The sequence below is a fragment of the Cyprinus carpio genome, chromosome B4 (assembly GCF_018340385.1).
Source record: "Cyprinus carpio isolate SPL01 chromosome B4, ASM1834038v1, whole genome shotgun sequence".
In the NCBI taxonomy this organism is placed as follows: Eukaryota; Metazoa; Chordata; class Actinopteri; order Cypriniformes; family Cyprinidae; genus Cyprinus; species Cyprinus carpio.
Genome location: NC_056600.1, coordinates 18,133,566 through 18,155,621, shown reverse-complemented (window position 1 = coordinate 18,155,621; position 22,056 = coordinate 18,133,566). Strand labels below are relative to the sequence as shown.

Below are 22,056 nucleotides of genomic sequence, written 5' to 3'. Positions count from 1 at the left end.
ATTTGTGATTTTCCACAGCTGGTAACTGAGAAGAGAAATGTTTTGTTATTTAAAAATAAATGTGACGAACAAGCCTTTAAAAGCGTGAATATTGCAAGTGTAGCTCTCATGTTTCGCCATGGACTGACCCCCCCCCCCCCCCCCCCCCCCCCCCCACACACACACACACACTCCCCAGTCTTCATCATTCGGTAGCTGGGGTGAAGTGTGTGTCCTCTGGTTCACCCCTCTCTGTTTGGACAGCTTTACCTGGGCACTCTAGGCCGACCCTTTCATCAAATCTCCTCACATCTTCAACTGGTCGCTACAAACGTCGTGGAGGCTTGCGTTAAAAATTGATTCATCACCATACAACCTACGCATATATAACTTGTGTATGGAGGGTCCATATACTATGTATATATATAGGCCTGCATAAATGACAAAATCAGTCATGCAGAAGATGAACAGATAACAATCGCACTCGCCTCCACGATCAACCAAAAATGAAAGCGGATGAAAATGAACACAATTGTTTTGATTTAGTGTATTATATAATTCACAAGAATGATAACAACAGTGCTACTACTACTACTAACCCTAATAATAATAACAACAGTAGTTGCAATAGCAAATGTTTTTTTTTTTTTTTTAATTAGTAGCTTATTATTGTGCACCATATTGTTTGTGATAGCTTCCACCGTCATGACCTGCTTTCGGAATTTATCATTTGTTCACCCGTTCAAAAACACACTTCTCCAAAATTATTACGGAGAGGTTTTATGTGTCGATAAATGGTGCTCGATAAACAAAGCGTGTTATCAGCGCACATCTTCTAACCCTTGTTATAGGATAGACTAAAATAAAACGGCCGGGTCTTAAGTTCTCACCCACAATGAAAAGTGTGATGCCTCCTGATTTTAATCTGCCTAGCCTGACACAATCATTCACAAATTATCTACCCAATCTTCAACCTGACCCAGTATCGCTGTCTACCACCGATTTGCTGTAGTGAATCAACCTGGTGGCCCCGGCTAAAAAGAACGGGCCTGATTTAACATATAGCCTACAGCCAACCCCCTCGTGTAGGGCTATATATATATATATATATATATATATATATATATATATATATATATATATATATATATATATATATATATATATATATATGTATGTATGTATGTATTTGTATTTATTTATTTTGTTGTTGCGCTTTTTGTTATAGATGTATAATAGGATTATGTTTCATATTTTGTTTTTAGAACCCGAAGTATGATAAATGACAGCATTTTTTTTTTTTTTTTTTTTTTTAGAGAAGCGCCTCGAATACTTCCAAACTCGTGTCTTTAGTGTTCGGGACTGTTTCCATCCATGTCCCGCGCACTAAGCTTAAGACATTCAGTCAAGAAACAAAACACATAATCAGGATTTCACTTTTTCCGTCGCGTATTGCCTTCGAGTAGCCTACCTCTAATGTACGCTCGCGCGGATCATTACACGCGTCCGCTGACAGCTCGACAATGACAGTGAGCCAGTGCAACACTTTCCATTCAAGTTCGGTCTTAACCAAGGAAAGAAGAGGCTTTCCTCTTCATACGGGGAGGAGAGAAGATGCACATTTCCTGAATCAGCATTTTCAACCAATTCCATTTTTTAAAGGAACATGAGGTTAGTCGCCACGATGGAATGGAAATTATCGCAATTATCATAATTTACTAGGCTATATAAATCATGCTTATTCGTTTTATTATTCATTTGAAATCACATTAAGCTATTTGAGTAGCACTGGTGTTTTCATATCGTTTTCTGGACACCTAAAGAGATAAATAACTATCGCGAGAAAAACGCATGCTTGCAGACCACATATTTTACATCCAGTGGGTAGAGTAGCTATATTTCCTGCCTGTTTACTGACGTCACGTCCAGCGGCGTCGGCAGGGCTGGCCAGCATCTCAGAGCATCAAACGAGCAGCCCAATTACATTTTGTCAATCTGTGGGGATGGGCCGGCCAAACCGGAGCTTTACAGACAAAATATCACCCTAAGGGTCAAGCTTGCCTTTTTACAGCGCAACCAAGTATAATAGCGAATAGTACCTGACACTGTCCCTTAATGTGGCATCTGAACACGTTCCCATTATATATAATGGGTCAAAGTTTTACCCGTGCGCACTGAAACGCTAATGTAGCTATTTGCATCACGTTACATGTAATGGCCCCTTAAATGAATAATGATGCAGCCGTTCGGTTGGTGTCCTTCAAGGAATAAAGAACACCGACTAAAGATGCCGGGGAAAGCCTGTGTTTAAAATGTGAGAAGAGCGGAAGGTATGGACGTAGTTTTACCGCACCACTAGCCTATATAACGCAGTCAGGGTTTAAGAGCCTCGTTTGAACATGCAGAGGGAACCATTAGAAAAACGTGCTTGTCACCGCGAGAGGACGCACTGTCACAATTTAAACGAGCACACACACCACACGAGCTCCCACTGATAACACACAGTCGTTTAGACACAAAAGACAGCAGGCCACAGAACGATTTTGCCCTTAGGATATAGCAACTGATATTTGAAGGTTTGTATTTTGTATTTATTTATGTAAGCATATTTATTTTACTAAGCAACCTTAATAAATACAGTAATTATTCAGCACGTTATTAATCTGTTTAAGAAATCTTTTTGATTTAAAGAAAACACATTTAAGTTTCTATTTCAGACGCTGCCATCTTCCTAATTTAAATTCGTTACTTTTTTATTTATTTATGATTTAGGCCTAAATTAATTTAGCTTACACTTTATTCTAAAATGTCTGTTACATAGCCTTTTTCAGTCATAACAGTGAATTATGGAATTATATGCAACTAACCCTAAACCAAAATCTAACACTACAGTAAGTAGGCTGTTGTTAATTAATATTCCTCAGTACTTAAATGTATAATTACACTGTAACAAGAAAACCTTGAAATAAAGTGTATCCTAAATGTATTTAAGCTGCGTAAACACATGTGGCGTGCTTGTGTTTTTTATATAATGTGTGTTGTTATATAATATTTACAAGTTCTACTAAAAAAAAAAAAAAGCTCAATTTTGAAAAATGAATGGGGAGCAGAATTGGGCGCAGCTTCTGGTCATCTTTCCCTGGCCCACTTTATTCAATTAGTCCAGGCTGTTGGGCCCCGCCCCTGCTGATGACACCACAGACCCTCCTTAAGTTGCGTCGCGCCACAGCTGTCTGCGAGCATTGAGCTGACTGGCGCCATCCTGAAAGAATGCCTTCACTGTAAAAAAACACAGAGAGAGCAGTGCATTCAGAGACAGAGGGAGTGAGCACCAGAGAGAGCAAGAGAGAGAGAGAGAGAGAGATAGAGGGAGGGATGGAAATAGAGTAATAACTAATACTGCTAATAAAAACACACTTGATAAAAACATATTCTCGGTCACAAGTCATAAAACAGAAGGCAGAAAACTTATCCAGATCGACCCGGCTCGGCCTGAACCGTCAAACTCACTTGTTGAGTCTACGCAACAGTACTATACTGAGAGAAGAACTTGCGGAACTTGACGCGCGTTTGGATGCGTATGCTGACTTATGTCCAACTTTAGTATAAATGCATTTGACTTTCACTAGTTAATACGCGTTTATTGAACGGACGGATCCAGTTTATAAGAGCTTCTGACAATTTGCCAATGACAGAAAGAACACAAACGAACGGACGGACTTTGTAAAAACAAATTGTCTTGTTCAATTTCAGGTGATCGGAAGTAAAAGAAAAAAAAACCTGTGGATTAAACAAAGGAGGAGTTTGGACTTTTTGAACTTTCGTGTTGTGCGTTTCGGTGAGTGTATGAACGCTTGTTAAAAAAATACAAACAAACAAACAAACAAAAAAAAAAAATAGATAAAAAATAACGATGGAAGTAAGTCCGGAGCAGTCCCGTTGGATGACCCACCATCACCCGGTCATTAACGGCCAGCATCCCGAGACACACCACCCAGGACTGGGACACTCCTACATGGACCCGTCGCAGTATCCCCTCGAGCAAGATATGGATGTATTTCTTAATATCGACGCACAGAGCAACCACCCGTACTACGGGAACTCGGTCCGGGCTGTGCAGAGGTACCCGCCACCTCACGGTAAGTATATCAGCGCTAAATTAATTTGCATTATTCCTCTTATGTCCATTCTGACTAAACTAATGATGTGTAATAAGAGAGAAACTGCTCTTAGGGTTGTACTGAAAATGCAATTGACATTTTCAACAATGTCAGTGTAGTTTACGTGTGGCTTACCTGAAGTGGTGTGTCACTGGTTTCACATCTTTCTAGTATTCTATGGTTATATGGCTTTTTAAGGGTATACAATAATTATATAATATTTGATAATGCACCGCATTCCTTTCATTTTAGAAACCCGTTTGATTAAATTTTAATGTGATTAAAAATAAAATGTGAAGAAGCAGCGTTATTCGAAAACACACATAGCTAGTTTAAATATATTATGTTGGTAGAACGATGTTGTAATATATTAAAGTAAAATATTTCTATTAGCACTAGGATTCAGGCGAATGATTTGATGATTTAATGATTTAAAAGTCGTTCTCTAAATAATGAAGAATTTTTCCTGTACTAGGTACTTGAATTTTAGTGCGGAAGAACAATTGCTTTAATTTATTGACATGGCTTCCTGAGCGGAATGGGGCAAAGCGTGACCTTGTTTCTCTTTTGAATTGCCCCATCTCTAAACATATAAAAACTTCGTACAGCATCAACTGATACTGGTGGGTATCGAAAGTCTTTTGAAAGAGAGAAACTCTCGAGGGTTGTTAATTGCGACCCTTCCCAGCGCCATCGAAAGCCGTTTAGAGTAATGTAGGCCTTTACGTGCAGTTTCACAGTTTTACTCATTTAGTCAAGTTGCACTAGTTCTAAAAGACCGTTGCTAAAGAAGTTTCAGCGCATAAAAAAACAGATATGCGTGCAATACATGTAAAAACGTATAATACCAATCAAAGTGTAAAAAATATCCTGACCGATTTTTTGCATGCTATTTTAAATAGGCTTTATATTTATACGTGTTATTATTATACACCTTTCTTTAATTCTGTCGTTTATTATACACACATAATTGTGACGTTTAACGACCGTGTTTACAAAACACATCGTGCTTTTTCTAATCGTTCAGATGTCATTTATTGGCCCCTTAATGTGACGACTCCCACAGCTCCACCTCGTCCTGTCCTAACACCAGGCTTGTCTTTTGTTTCAGCAGGTACTCAGGTGTGTCGCCCATCATTGCTGCACGGCTCTCTTCCTTGGCTCGATGGAAGTAAATCTATCGGCTCTCACCACGGTTGGAACCTCGGGCCTTTCCCCAAGACTTCCCTGCATCACAATTCCCCTGGGCCTCTGTCCGTCTACCCCCCAGCCTCCTCCTCCTCGCTGTCCGCTGGCCACTCCAGCCCACACCTCTTCACCTTTCCCCCCACTCCACCCAAAGATGTGTCCCCTGACCCCGCAATTTCCACGTCAGGCTCTGGCTCATCCATACGGCAGGAGGACAAAGAGTGCATTAAGTACCAGGTGTCTCTGGCCGAAAGCATGAAGCTGGATTCGGCTCATAGTCGGAGCATAGCCTCTATCGGACCGGGCGCGTCCTCCGCGCACCACCCCATCGCCACTTACCCATCTTATGTGTCCGATTACGGGCCGGGGCTCTTCCCACCAAGTAGCCTGATAGGTGGGTCCCCTTCTAGTTATGGTTCCAAAACGAGACCAAAAACAAGGTCCTGTTCAGGTAGGCGTGCGCTTTACTACCCTTTGATTTTTACTAACATAATCATAGTAAGATCATTCAACAGTAGATTTTCCTCTAAAAAGCTCTATTATTGTGCACTTGCCATTCTTTTCGTTTTCCTCAAAAACAGCCTCCCAGGTTAGCCAATTCTCAGACTATTGATTTGGTCCTTCCTTTTTTTTTTTTTAGTCTGTGCCAAGGCTTGGCTATCAAATTTGGGCACATCCCACCTCTCTTATTCAATGGCTCCACTCCTTAAAATAAAAAGGAATCTACAATTATTAAAGATATTACAACAAGATAAGGTTAAATAAAATAAAGCACCATATATATATATATATATATATATATATATATATATATATATATATATATATATATATATATATATATATATATATATATATATTATTATTAAACATATTGGGAATTAATAATTTCAGATATTATATAATCCTGTTCGCTTGATTAATTTATAATGCAATCTCTCTTTTTTTGTGGTATCAGTTTAAATGATCAATCCGCAATAGACTTTTTCTTTTACAGAAATTAGAAATTTGTTAACACGCCTGCCTTGCACTATTCCGTTATTATTTTCCGTTTTGGAGAATATTATATCTAATGTCGTCTAGTTACAAAGCGGAATTAGCTTCCCTGATTTATTAAACGTCGCTCAGCATATGCAGAGAAGTCTACAAGTTGAAAGCGGAGTGCTAGGGTTTTCCGGATGTAGATGTGTGTGTGCGTGTGTTTTCTCTCTCATCTCTTGCTCCTCTTGTGCCTCGCAGTGCACGGCCCCGTCTCTCTCGCGTTTATATGTTTAAGCTAATCCAATTATTTTCAGACTGCTGCACGCGACAGTTGCATTGTTTACTTTGCGCAGAAACTTTGATAGAGTCCGGATGCGCCGCGGATCGCTCGGAATAACGAATGAGCTGGCGCAATGCACGGCCGACATGCACAGACAGAGTGTTATACAAACACAGAGAAAATGATTTCAAAAGGTCAACCAGCTTTTTAAATGCGATTAGCGACCGGACGATTTTTAAAGTCATGGTCTATTCATAACGACTGATTTTATAATGAGAGAAAATATCTATTCTGCTCTCTCATACTATTTTTTTTATTAAGTTTTTTAATTTTTTGATAAATATAATTGCTATTTAATTCGTTTGCTGTTTTATTCGAAATACATAGTTTGCACAAGCATAAGCATAAACTATATCGAAGCACTACCACTAAAGTTCTATCGTCGTTCTTTTTAGGTTTTATTTTGAACCAAATTTGTATGCTGCGCGATTTTCTGTAGATGCAGCAGAACGCTCTTTTACGCGCTCGTGCGTGTCACTGTCTGCGGTGATATGCTCGCGAGCTCTGTGGTTTTTGGGACAGTAAGTAGAGGCACAAAGAGACGAGGGCAGAAATGGTGCCGGGTACAGGGGGCTTGCACGGCGAGCTTGTTTTTCATTTCAGCGGAGCGACCGGAGGCGTGGGTCACTGAACATGTGAAGCGCGCGCCCTTCACCTGTCAGTCACACGGAAAGAATGCCAATCAAACGCTACGGTGTTTTAATTACGTAAAGAGAGCGGTTACACAATGAGTTAATTAGACCGACGCTTTCACTTACTGTTGCTTACTCTATTTAACATTATTTCAGCCTTAGATTCTAAAATCTTCAAAACATATCATAAATAATTCTTCTTAGTCACATGCTTTAATGAACCGGGAGGTTGTTTCTTTGGAAATCGAGTCATGCCGCTTTATCCAGCTATTTGCGATTCCCTCTTCTAATAAATGATGCTGTGTTTTTAATACATCGTTGTTTAGAGCCTGCAGTAGCCAAGATACTTCTGATAAGCCCTATCTCTGTGTACATTTTCACAGCATTGCCTCCTTAGAACCGCTAAGTTATTTGTAGATCTTATCAGATGATGTCATATTTGACGATTGAAGAGTTAAGCTCAGTGATGTCATATTAGATGATGCTTTTTATGTGGTAATGCATTAATAATAATAATTATATGTTATTAATGCATTTCATGTTCATTAGTTTTGATCAATGCGAATATTTAGCCTGTTTGAGTTTTTGATATTGCCTTTTCATATTTTTTATGAATAATTAATTACTTGTAAAAAATGTATGTGTGCAATATGTCTGTAATATTAAAACAATTATTAGTAAATATTTTGTTTATATAATTTTGGTATGTGATTATTATTATTTTAACATGGATCAAAACGACTGGCCACGGGCGTTTAGTAGATGTGCACACGTGGCGTGGCCTTTGATGACTGTGTAGTTGTGTGCATGAAAGTGTGTTTTAATGGTTCTAAAAAATCAGTTGTGCATGCGTGTGTGTCTGTGTTCGCAGAGGGTAGAGAATGTGTTAACTGCGGGGCCACCTCGACTCCTCTGTGGCGGAGGGATGGCACCGGTCACTATTTGTGTAACGCCTGCGGACTGTACCACAAGATGAAAACGGACAGAACCGACCCCTCATCAAGCCCAAGCGGAGGCTGGTATGTTGCTCTATTGCACTGTATTAATGACACTTGTCTCTTTCTCTTTTTCTACCCAGGAAGAAGTGTTAGCTGCAAGAAATTGACTCGCCATGCGCAGGTGTCATTTCTTTAAGATTAAGCAATAGCAGTTATTATTATTATTATTATTATTATTATTATGCCATTTTATGTATCAGATTTTCTTTTAATTTTCTTTAATTTTTTTTCCCGCTCTAAACAAATCCGTAGACAATTTTATTTTATCGCAAATATTGCTGACACTGTGTCTACGTGTCAGCATAACGAAATTTGTCACGGAGAGACTTCAAAGTGTTGTGAAACGAGCGCTTATCTCAAATGAGTACGCGTGGGAGGCGATCAGCTCCAACAGGTCAAATATGTCTGCAGAAATTAGGTTCAATTCTGACAATCTGCCATTCATCAGGGGACACTGTTTCACAGGGATTTAATAAATGGGAGAGAGAGAGAAACTGTGTTTTTCAATGGCCTGGCAGCACAGACACGTCTCTCTTTGGGCTTTGGATAGAGTCGAGGTTCTTGAGGCGCAGAGAAATAGTCCGAGCGCTGCTATTTTGGCATTGGCCTTCTCTCCCTCTCTAATGTGAAAAGCCGACTTCCCAGGAAAAGACTGGCGGATATCTGAGCGCTGCTGATAAAACTCCTCGAACAACAGCGCTCGCTCCCGCAGTCTAAACATACAGGCGAGAACGCGCAGAAAGGAGTCACGACTTTAGATTGATCTTCGCTAAGCTCAAGTAGTCTGGAAAAAAAAGAACATAATAGCACGAAGAAGAATAAAACGCGACTATAGAATTACCTGTACAGAACAAATATTGTTCTCTTTGCCTAATGTGTTTGAATTTAATTTATTTGGCAATAAAATTTAGCTGTATTTTGTAATTTACAAACGAGTTAAGTAACGTCGCCCTATATGACGCTTCAATTAATCGTCCTTGATTATCAATTTGGCTTTAAACGGAATTAAAAGACACAGTTAAGAATCATTTGTCATTTCAGTACGTACGGTCAACATTTCTGTATTAACCCAGAACACAGCATGAATTTTCTTTCTGCATATTTTAAAATATGTTGCTGATCCCTACAAATTCATTGCATTTTTTTTAGTTTTCCATTGTTCCCCATTGCTCTTTTACTTATTGTTTTTATTTACGTTTTACTTATTATTTATATTTGTTTTACATTATATTTATATTTGATTATGTGAGTAACTGCTTACAATTAATAATTCTAACTGCTTTTAATCAATGCATGTTAATCTAGAGCAAGGTATTTTAGTGCAGCATATTGATGTGAATAAAGATTGCTAATATCTAACTGAAGGTTGATGTTTAAACGTGGATCCATTTCATGCAGAGCCGCTGTTTCTCCATCATTTAACGGGAAAATGTCATCAGCTTTAATGGGCACTATTTAAACCAGTGCTTTCATGTCCTCTGTAAATATTTAGGTTTGAGAGGGCATGTGCGCAAGGCACTATTTTTACCCTAGAGTTTAAGGCACCAGTGTTATGGAGATCTTTTTTCCTCTGACATATGTCTGCATTGCTCAAAACCATTTGCAGCTTCGGGAAACAGGAGGGTTGGGGGCCATTAGCACTGTAGGAATGCAATCATCATCTTAAGTTATTATATTATGAGTGTAATAACCGTGGTTCTTTCTCTGTGTGTGTGTCCATCAGTCCGCTGCCAGACGAGCGGGGACCTCATGCGCAAACTGTCAAACGACCACGACGACACTGTGGCGGAGAAATGCGAACGGTGATCCCGTCTGCAATGCCTGCGGCCTCTATTACAAATTACACAATGTAAGCTCCATAGCTGTCTTACGCTTATCTAGTAAGATATTTTCTATCTTTTCTTTGCATGATGGCAGCTTTCATGCCATTTCTTTCATTCTTTCTTTTTCTTTCTTTCTTTCTTTCTTTCTTTCTTTCTTTCTTTCTTTCTTTCTTTCTTCCTTTTTCTTTCTTTCTTTCTTTCTTTCTTTCTTTTTCTTACTTTCTTTCTTTCTTTTTCTTTCTTTCTTTCTTTCTTTTCTTTCTTTTTTCTTTCTTTCTTCTCTTTCTTTCTTTCTTTCTTTCTTTCTTTCTTTCTTTCTTTCTTTCTTCCTTTTTCTTTCTTTCTTCAACATTCTTCATGAACAAGGTTCATGCATTGACTACTCAAAAATGACTAGGATTTTTGTTGAGTGACCATTATAATAATCAATCACACCAGCTGTCTAATTTTTATTTTTCCATCAAAAAAGTTCAAATTTGTTGCATATTCCAAAGCCTGTCCAACTGGTCCTACTATAGTAATTAGTATTGTGATTTTCACACCCCAGGGACAGCTTAACCCAATCTGCGAACCTGAAATGTTTTAACCTTCCCCAATGGTCTCAAGCCGTTAGGGATTCGTCTTGTTCTTCCTCATATTATTATTTATTTTTATGGCTATTATGCTAGAACTAAACTGCTAGTACTGTTGTACTATTGAATTACACTTCAGTTGGTGGTATTTCTATGTTAAACATATGCTGGGGAACATTTTCATTCTACCTAATCAGCTCTGGTATCCTGTATCATCACACTTTGAGGCCCCATACTCCTGTTACATTCCCCTACTAGTCACGCAAGCGCACCCTTTTAAATCATTTTGCCATGTTGGTTTTGGCTGTTTTGTAAGAACTTGAAAAAAAAAAAAAAAAAAAAAATCCCCTAAACCTGACCTAGGTTATCAGGGATACAAATAACATGTATTACCATTTGAAACAACCAAGAGTTTGGGTAATTGGAAAATTAGTTTGTTTTGGTACATCCTATTTTCTTTTAAGGTCGGCCTGCTTTGAATCAAATTCCAGATTTTGCATGCTAAATTAAGCAGAGCTCTCTCCCGAGTGTTCTTCACTAACTCACATGTTTGCATTATCACAACCACTCCCATCTCTCATTTAGCCGACAGGGATTTGTCAGAAGAACTGAGTTGTGATTGTATTTGTATGTCTGTCATCCTGGGGTTAGACTTCTGAGCTGTTTCCTTCTCATTTTCTTTATGTGGTCATTTCAAACCCCTGAATAACGTTTAAGAGTGTTTCTATAGCCGACGGCTATAAGCATGTGTTTTTTGTGATGCCCAGTGGAGATGTTTTAAATGAACAGTTTTGCTTTGGGGTGTGAGTTCACACACACACACACACACACACACACTGGCACATTCGCTCACATTTACATTTGTGGTTGGCCAGTATGGGTTTTCTGATAACTGACGTCAATGCAGATATATCTAGAGAACAGTTTTTGCAGATATACTTTTAATATAATCCAATTTGATGTTAACAAATGAGAAAATTGTTACAAATTCAGAAAATACTTAAATTAAATGACTAAATTATAAACCAGGTATTTATTGATCTTTTAGAAGTCCAGATGGTAAATTTAAAGTAGAAAGTGCATTTTTTCTTAAAGTCTTCCAATAAAATTAAACGCCTGTAAAGGAATACGTCTTTGTATCACTTTATAGCTCTTGAACAAAGCATCTAGAGTGTTTTAAGACAGAGAGGGAGAAAGAGACGGTCCAATTATGGGGTGAAAGTGGCATGCTTTGGCAGAAGGACGCTTGAGCCCTGCTGGCCAGAGTCTGGGCTTTCTCTCTTTGGCTAGACTGGCACCGTCCATGCCTGGCGTCAGGGATCCAGAGGCTAAATCCAGCCTAGTTCTGATATGACCCGACACAAACACTCGTACATGCAGACACGCTTGCTCAAACAAAGAAACTGACATATCGGTGATATAGTGTAGCTCTATTACACATGCTAGCACTCGAGTATTACTATGAGTGTGTCATTGTTTAACCAAATCCTAATTCCTTTCTTCAAGACAGCGATTAGATAAAAAAAGAAAAAAAAAAAAGGTTAAAGGATCAAGTCAACTAAAAATATTGTCAGTCCAAACCTGTATAACTTTTTTCTTTTTTGGACCACAAATAAAAATATTTTAATTCACAATTAAAGTCAATGGGGTCTAAAACTACACTTTCATTGTATAGACATTTAAAAGTCTTCTTTTGTGTTTAAAGACAGAAAGTCATAGAGTTTTGGAACGGCTTGAGTAAAATCAATCCCTTTAGGTTTCTCAGATGGTTTTTCTTAGAAATACAGTTCGCAGTGTCTCCAATGTGCTCCGATCTACCAAACTCTTAATGTCATTATGAACTCTCATTATGAATTGTCTCCTTTGTGTCTATTTTTATGTCTCATAAGGATTTTTAGGAAAAACATCTGAGATTAAGTTAATACTTAAAAGAAACATAACTGGTTTTAGGTCTCCTGAATTATGAGGGGCCGATCTCAAAACAATAAAGTGTTCCTCAGGATGTGTTATTCAATGAAAAATGAAGACATTTTTCCATTATGCTCCTGTCTTATGTAAGCACGCTGGTCCCGTGGCCATTATTAACATCTGCCTCGTTTCTCCTCACAGATCAACCGACCACTCACCATGAAGAAAGAGGGCATCCAGACCCGGAACAGGAAGATGTCCAGCAAGTCCAAGAAGAGCAAAAAGTCCCATGACAGCATGGATGATTTCTCCAAAAGCTTGATGGAAAAGAACAGTTCTTTCAGCCCGGCCGCTCTGTCGCGTCACATGACCTCGTTCCCTCCCTTCTCGCACTCCGGCCACATGTTGACCACGCCCACTCCCATGCACCCCTCCTCCGGCTTGCCCTTCGCCCCTCACCATCCTTCCAGTATGGTGACGGCGATGGGCTAGAGCTCCCTTCTACCTCCGACCGCCCAATCTCTCGACGGTGGACGTCTCAAAGCACCGTTAACCTTGAAGCCTGTCACCCGCCGCAACCAACCCACCTACAACCAACCATCTCACATCACACGCCCCATCTGACAAACAACCCCCAACACAACACCCCCTCTACGGCACCCCCCTCAAACAAATCCAACCCAACCCTATATAATGAGGGAGAGACAGTGAGAATGAAAGAGAAAAGACAATGACTTTCTTCATCGCCCCTCCAATCATAAAGCCCCGCGCTGATGTCAACCTTCATTTGTGTACAAATGCCATCTTTCCTGTGGGCATCAAGGCACAAACATTACGAGACTTTAAACAAACCTCCTCTAATTCCCCAACCCACTCCTTTTCTTCCTCTACGCATCTCCTCTTCTTCGACCCCGTGAGACATGAGGAATCGAGCTGTGAATGACAACAGGAGATGAACTCTGCATATATTTGTAAAAAATTGTCTGAAATACATTTAATGAAGACTTTTTAAAGCGCAAAATGATAAAAGGCGAGGTCAGGAAATGCCCGTGGGCAGCTAATGATAAGAAGGGTACGACTCAAACCTGGAAGATGGAACACGATTTCTATCTGAGAAAAGTTAGAGACGAGATGTAGGGAGAAGAAAAGTAGAAAGGAAATGGTGTGTAATGCATTAAAACTTGTAGTCAGGTCTGTCTCGCAGACTTCCAGCTACTCTTCTGGATGTGTTATAGGTCTTGGGCAATTGGTTTGTGTTCACACACACACACACACACACACACACACACACACACACACACACACACACACACACACACACACATGCACACACGCACAACCGCACACACACACTCACGTATACACCTGAAAGACTTCTTTGGGCCCAGGTTATATGCATTGTGAAAAAAGTTCCTGTATTTGTTATTTGTATGTATAATTCAGAGTACCAAAAATACGAAAGAAACAAAGATGTAGAATTATTTCTTTATGTAATGCAGACTGAATGGTTGTACAAATTTAATAATCACTAGTGTAAAAAAAGACTTGCTTTTTGTTAATTTTTTTTCCTCTTTAAAAATAATAAACTAGTTTAATCTCTGTTGACATCATACGAGGACGCAACGGTGGAAGCTTTTGTGAGTGTTTGCGTACAACTTTGTGTGTGAATGCACGAGTGAGTTTTTGTGGGTATATGTCACTGTGTATGTGTGATATCTGACACATGGCTTTCGCTAGCCACAAGGACACCTCTAGATTTACCCAGAATGCTGTTGGCCACATACCAACAGGAAGCCTAGAAATAAACAGACATGTTGTGAGCCTAAAACTCCTCACGCTACCAATGTGAGTTTGACATTCCATCAACACTGCTGTTAGCATGCTAGTCACATGAAAAAAAGTTTTTTGGAACACACAAATAAAAGTATTGGCAGGCAGGAGATCAAAAGTCAGCCTTCCGTCCAAATTATGTTGAAAGTAAAATCGGTTTACGTTTTGAAGACACAAAAGCTTTAAATACCTTGGGACAGCAGCACTTTACAATAACACGTTTGATCCATGATTAATCAAAGATGTAATACATCATTTCATATTTGTGAATTTCAATGAAAAAGCAAACTGTACTGTAGGAATAAGGCAATCTAGTGATGAATATGGCAATGAAATCTATATTTAAATTAACAAAGCAATCACTTATCTTTAGTTTTAGAGTTAAAGACATCTACTAAAAGAGCAGAGTGCGAAAAAAAAAGGGCAACAGAAACATAGCCTTATGGGAGACTATTGTAAAAGGTTCCACAGCAGAAAATACCCTTGGCCTGTGGCTGCTAATACACAGTAAATGTAAAAAAGAAACTAGTAAGTCTGCAAAAAAGCGGTTAAACGTTTCTGTGGTGCGATTAAGCTTAAGTTGGCATTTCAAGGGTAAGTTTACACTGCAATTTGGATCTTGACAAAGTTTTGGACTTTAAATGTTTACAAACCAAAAACCGAAACAGAATAATCCAAAATATTACAATTACAATAACATTAAAAATGTTCAAAAGCAGTCGTTACACATGCAGGAAATCTATTTTTTTTTCAACTGACTTTGATCAGTGGTTCATTGTGGGTTTGCAGGGTCATTGCTTACTGTTCCATTGTAGCTAGCCATGGTCTTCACTCCATTAGTTTTTATGGGTCGTAAGAAAGGACCTGCCCTGAGGGCTTTTGTTTGATTATAAAGCGTTCAATTTGTAGAAGAACTGTTAACTTAAAGATTATATGTAATACCAACAATACATATGTTTAATAGTACTCGATCTTTAATAGATTTCCCATGTTATGCTAAGTTCAAAGAAACATTCATCATTAACCTAAGGCTTTTTCTTATTACGAATTACTTGCATGACGGCAAAAACATTTCATCACGGTTAAGATTTACAATCCTGCAGGTGAACGTAGAAAACAAACACAAAGGCTTATATTATATTAGCATCAAGCTAAATTGAACACAGAGCAGTTGTCACCCAACACTGCATGATTCATTTGCAAGTTTCTTTTTCTTAACAAAGTGAATATAGAGGAGCTGTTTTGTTTTTAGTTGCTGTTGTGGTTTCGTACATTTGCATGCAGCTTGTGCTGATGGCACATTAGAATGCTAAGAAACTTTCTCTGTGAACTCCTAAAAAAGAGGAACTGACCCCACACTACAGGGACGCTAAGGACCCACACTTACACATATAATAAAGAGCAGATGAAAACGTATTTACACACTCACGTACACTTAACTGCAAAATTACTACTTTTGTACTACTTACAAACGAAACTTTCCACTACTACAGTGTATGAAAAACAATTAGCTTTTGTGTTAGCGTAAAACACTTGCATTCGGTTTTGCAAATATGAACGTGTTGGAGTGTCTCGCTGCCCTTTGCTGCCCTTTACTGCTCATTACTGTTGTAATGGCCGTAATGAACCAGACATGAAAATGCAGATAGAGAGAGAGAAAGAGTGAAAGAGAGAACGAGAAGTTAGAGCTTTACGCCGACTCCTTCTGGGAGTCTGAGAGTGCAATGTCTGAGGCAACACTTTTTGCGTGTTAAATCATCAGGTCTTATCAAAAATCATATCGTAATCTCACTTTGCTAGCTTCCGCTTTGACTACACCACACGGCAGTCGCTGCATCAGTTTACTGGACTAACTTTAGCTGTTCTATTCTCCAGTATATCTCTTTTTCTATATTTAAATCATGTCTCTCATAATTGTGGCATTTTGTACATTAATACTGTGATCTGTAACTGTAATTCGATTTGGAATATGGGTGATCTTGAATTAGCTATATGCTAATTACTATTAAGCAGATATTTAAACTATCCCTAAAGAAAGTTCAAACATGTTTGGTCCAAAAACACATCCTTTAAGGTTTGTTCCATTAGTTTTGAGTGCTGTCAATTAAACTAGTTCCCTCACATTAGCATGCAAACTACAGGATCCCCAGTAGACAAAATATCATGACACTGCAGAAAAAGCAAGCGCACCTTTGGGTTTTTTTGAAATGAAGCTTTTGTGGTGACTTTGGTTTGACACTTCTGAGTCAAATGATGCAGCGAGCAGGGAATAATGATGGCATGATTAGCCTATGTACAACCTAAGTACTTTTTTTTCGGTCAAATGTCAACTTTGTCTATTGACAGCAGTTGCTGACATTAGCTAGCTAACTAGCTTTTTTTGATTAATTTAATTATTATTATTATTATAATTATTATTTTTACTGTTTATTGATAGTCTAGTGAGTTCAAGTGTATAACAATGCTAATATTGAAAAAATATATGACAACTGATTATATTCTATGCACTAAAAACCAGCTAAAACCAGCCTAAGCTGTTGGCTTGTCTTAGCTGGTTTAAGCTGGAAGTTGCTGGTTTTAGCTGGTCAAAACCCATCTAGAACCAGCCTGCTATGTCCAGACTGGAAAACCAGCTAAAACCAGCTGGTTTCAGCAGTTTTTTTTTCTTTTCTCAGCAGGGACTTATATCTTTAATAAGGTTTTTTTTTTTTTTTTTTTTTTTTGTAATTTGTCTCAACTCTTAGTGAACTGGCAAAGTTTAGTTTATAACTTGGGACAGTAAATAACCAAGTTTGGAGTGTTAAATCCATGCTATTGAGCCCATTTTGCAGCTGTTTCAATTTAATTAACATTTCTGCCATGTACTGAATTCTATGAATCATAAATATATATATATATATATATATATAGATATATATATATATATATATATATATATATATATATATATATGTATATATATATATATACACACACACACATACATAAGCAGTGGTAGGCAGATAGGCCAAAAATACATCCAAACAATATAAAAATCAAACATTGCTTTGCAAACCAGCATGGGACTTTTTGGTCATCTTCCAGTGTTTGGTTAACCTAAACACTACAGTACAGAAATAGTATTCTGTTAACCCGGAAAAAAAAATTATGTTTGTAAACTTTGTAGCAGCCATGGGAACAAGCACCTGAGAGGCGGTTACCTGCAGCTGACATAACTTTTATTATGACAGCTGTATGTTTGAACATCTACCCTGTGTTTGTCTTCCTTGAGATTTGAACCTGCAGTCTTAATATAAGCTCAAACATGTTTTAACTCTAGACCATCTTAGCACAATCTCATCATCCAAATAATGACTGTGCTGGAAGAAACTCCTCTCATTATTATACTATAAAAGGGCATCAGTTATGTGTAAACAAGAACCTAAAGGGGAACTCCACTAAATACCAGGAAAAAGGGTTTGGACTGCCAAATAGCTTTCATGAGTGCTGACTTCCATTTTTTGACGTGCCAAATTTGTCTTGTGACACTACTAGTCTGACTTAAAGACCACACGAATTTAAACTATATTATTGCTGTTAATACATGTTAGCCTATAAGCTTTGTGTAAGCTGGTGTCCTGAAACATGACAAATACTATTGTAGCAGATATACAATATTTTTATATATAGACTTACAATACACTTTACATTTCAAATCCAATATTTATATACTTCAAATCCAGTCTTTAACTGGGACCAACAATGGACCAACTAAGGCCATATATACATTTTGCCCAATCAAAGGTTTTTTAGACTGAGAAGATCCCGCCCACTAACACCACCTGCCACTCATTAGCAATAGCAAGTAGCAAGTCATGTTTTCATGGCTATAATGTTTCAACCATGCTTCTAGTTTGGGAAATACATCAACATAGAAAAGAAAACTGGTCTTCAAACCACCAATCCCTCATGTGGTCATGAGTTGTTTGCAAAATAATCATAAAAAGGTATGTACTTTCTTTCTTTCATTAATCATAATACTAAAAAAAACAAAAAACAACCAACCAGAGAAAAAATAACAACATCAAGAAAAAATATATTATAATAAACAAAAAAAAAAAAAATAAAAAAAAATAAAAAAAAAAAAACAACCAAATAATGAATTAAAATAAGCTTGCCAAGGTAGCATTTTTCTTTCTGATTAGTTTAACTTGATGTACTAAAATAACTAAATAAAAAATAAATTAATAAATAAGATAAAATGAATAAAAATAAACACTAAAAGCTAATAAAAGACCATCTTCTTTTACTATAGCTTAAGTTTCCTTCCAGTTTTCCTCAAAAGTATCTGATATTATAGTGAAAATATATGTTGATGATAATGATAGCCATCCAGTTATTATTTATTATATTTATTACCCATGCACGGACATTTATTTTGCAAAAAATAAATAAATACATAAATAAAAAAATGACATGTCTGGCCAGATGCCATTATTCATTTAGCTAAACTCATAAGAAGTCGTCAGTTTCCTTCCTGTTCATTGTTTTAAAGGGTGGAATTCACTTTTATTAGACTCAATATGCCCGCGGTGGTTCAGTTGAATGCAAAGTGTTGATTAGATCTGCTAACTAGGGCTTAACTAGACATTTCAGAGCTGAGAATGGTTATGATAGTTGTGTTTATTGGAACGGTCCTAGCTGTAATTCTGCATCAGGTGACTGCTTAATGAATTATGTCAGTGGTTATACGACCACACAATGGGATTCATGTGGGTCTCCAACAAACCACTCCATATTTATTTACATTAACCACAAACATTACCCTCAAACTCTTACACACGTCTCTGGCCTGTGACCTATTACCTATTCAATTCTTACTGCCATAACTGAACAGTTATTGTAAACCACATACGCATTTAGACACACCTTAAACCAAGCTAGTCTAACCACACATATAAAGAGATGTCTGTGTTGACAAAAAATAAACATCTACATCTGTCTGGCCTGGTTTCCCGCTGTATATTCTCTACATTGTTGGTGATTAGTACGCAGCTGGATTTTGTTTGCATTTTTTGGGGGGAGAAATAAGTGTTAAAAAGAGCTTTAAGGAGTATCACACTTGGGTTAATGACATAACATCTTGTAAATGTCGAGTTTGTTTCTAGTTTTTCTACCTTGTACATATGATATCAACAAACCTCAAATCTTTTATGTGTGTTAATGACTCTTTCTTATTATGAAACTGATGCATGTGTACTGTATTACACTGACATTTTTTATTTTATGTCCCCAAGCGTTATCTAAATGAATTTGTTTCAGAAATTAAAACATGTTAATCATAGAAGAGGCATATTCAAAGCATGAATGTGTGAACTGCATTTTTATATCGGTTTTTGAACACATTAATAGATATAGGCAATATTGACCCATTTATTGATTTCAAAAAGCACAATAACATTAGCCAGATTACTGAGCAAACACACAGATGTATAACTTGTAAGCACACATTTTGTGTGGCCCAGTGATTAGATGAAATAAAAATCAAATGATAGCCTATATCTTTATAAAGCTGTGTAATAATCACAACTATCATCATCGCAGAAATCATCACAGAAAATTAAAGCTTTACAGTCAGTTTGATAACATTATAAAACATATGGCATATAACCACAATTGACTTCAATTACAAAGCCTGTCAGTTTAATTTCAGATTCTTAGTTTGGCACTTTTGTGGAAGCGTCTTGGATCAGCCCGATGAACTATTGCCAAGAATTTTAATAAGGCTGCAGTCAAGTCATACGTGAAAATACATGCTTCATGTTGAGAAAAATGAGAGTCGTTTTGCTGTTTGTGGTGATGCTGTAATGAACAGTCTCTGCTTCAAACGCCGGGAACGCTGTCCCGTTATCTGTGGTCTGTATGTTTGTTTTCAACACTCTTTTGCCACTTGAGAATGCGGTGTTCAGCATTGTCTTTTCAGCAATCGTAAATCTTTAGCATAATCTCCCGTCAAAACACGGCAGACAACAGATAATCATCTCTCTCTTTCCACTGGGGAAGCCCGAGGGGCTGCAGGGTGGCCAGTCGACGGGACTACATGCACACACACGACTAAAAACAGAGGGACTTAGACAGGGAGGAAAGAAACACAATCATAGGCAGAAGTTGTTATTGGAAGTTAATATGTTAGTGGTCACTATTATTATTCAACTACATCGGACTAATACAGATATAAATGATGTCTCAATTCGAGAAAATCTGTAATATTACTTTGCAATACAATACAACTGCATAAAAATAAAAAGATTGCTGCGACATCATTGAAGAAAAAAAAATGGCCGTGGTGAACTCAGGTCTACCTTGGGTTGTATTACTAAGCGTAGAATGTAAATGTAGATATCGGTCACTTTTAAAAGAAGATGTAAGGTGGTCACCAAAAAATCGGTTATAGTCAACAAATCAGAACTGGGCATCAAGACCTGCAGTGTAAATGCGACCATAAAGAGTTTTACTCTTTTGGCCACATAGTAACCACCTTGAACACCCTAGTAACTGCATAGTAAAACTAGCAATATGGCGACTAAAGGAAAGAAAGTTCCATCTTTCAGTTAAAAGACTTCTTGATATCGGTCAGTTTGAACCGATAGTCATTAGCTTTTTATTTAATATTAATGGTGCATGCATGCTAGCTAAATTGTGTATAAAAAAAAGGGTAATTTGAGCAGAACAAGCTAATTTTATGATATTATGGTTGTCAGATTTTGAATGAGTCATCTGAATGAACCGATTAAAATGAAATGAACTGAACTTCATAATACTAGAGTGCTCGATGAATCACTTATTTTAACAGTTTTGTTTACACGAACTATTCAATGAACAAATGACCTAAACAAACCAATCCACTAAATGTAACATATTAAAGTATGGAGTACATCACACTAATATAGGTATAAATTACGCCTCAAATCATGCATCTTGGTAAGAGAGGTACAACATTACTTTAAATACTTAACTGACCATATGATTTTTACCAGCTAAATGACAAAACTAGCGAAAACAAGCTTAAAATAAAGACTTAACCATAACTAGGACTGGTATGTCATCAAAAGCTGAGGATGTACAGTAGTCAACATTTGAAGTGGTAGTTTAAAAAAAGTTCATCAAAGTTGTCCTAAGGCAAGAACGGGTATTGTTTCCGTTTTAGGAAAATTTTGATGAAAGGTTTTGATCCACTTCAAATGCTGACTACTGTAGTATTATCCTCCAAACATCTTTAAACTTTTAAATTGTTATTATTGGTCCTTTCAGTTGCTTAGTTTAGTCATGTGTGGGGTTGGACGATGAAAACCGTGCTTTGGAATGCTCGGTGAATCATGGTGCTAAAAGTTCACCAGTTCATCCCTAGACGGGGACAGAATGGGGCATTACGGTAATCAGACACACACTTACGTAGAGTTCAGCAGTTCACACTTGGTAAAGCAGAAAGAGGGGGCGTTCAGGTAAATGACAACAGTGACAGATGGAGTGAATGATGAGCGAGAGAAAGACAGAAGAGGAGGAGTTGAAGGGGCTTCTGGGGGTTTGAGAGAGAGACACAACACGGTTTTAGTGGAGATGAGGTGACACAAAAACCACAGAGAGAAAGAAATGTGTATGCATGCGA

The 22,056-nt window shown here is 37.7% G+C and overlaps 1 protein-coding gene and 1 long non-coding RNA gene across 2 annotated transcripts in view; both read left to right on the top strand.

The window, feature by feature from the left end:
- The first annotated feature begins 3,438 nt into the window (after positions 1 to 3,438).
- On the top strand, positions 3,439 to 13,174 carry LOC109109863 (transcription factor GATA-3). The gene is given in 6 exon segments (XM_042722271.1): positions 3,439 to 4,118; positions 5,254 to 5,778; positions 8,152 to 8,255; positions 8,258 to 8,299; positions 10,002 to 10,127; positions 12,783 to 13,174. Coding segments are annotated over 6 exon segments (1,314 nt in total). The 5' UTR covers positions 3,439 to 3,892; the 3' UTR covers positions 13,074 to 13,174.
- A 5,065-nt stretch (positions 13,175 to 18,239) lies between these two features.
- Positions 18,240 to 22,056, top strand: part of LOC122137044 — a 36,312-nt gene continuing 32,495 nt past the window's right edge. Inside the window, exon 1 of the long non-coding RNA XR_006154547.1 lies at positions 18,240 to 18,397. This is a non-coding gene — a long non-coding RNA (uncharacterized LOC122137044). The remainder of the gene's footprint in view (positions 18,398 to 22,056) is intronic.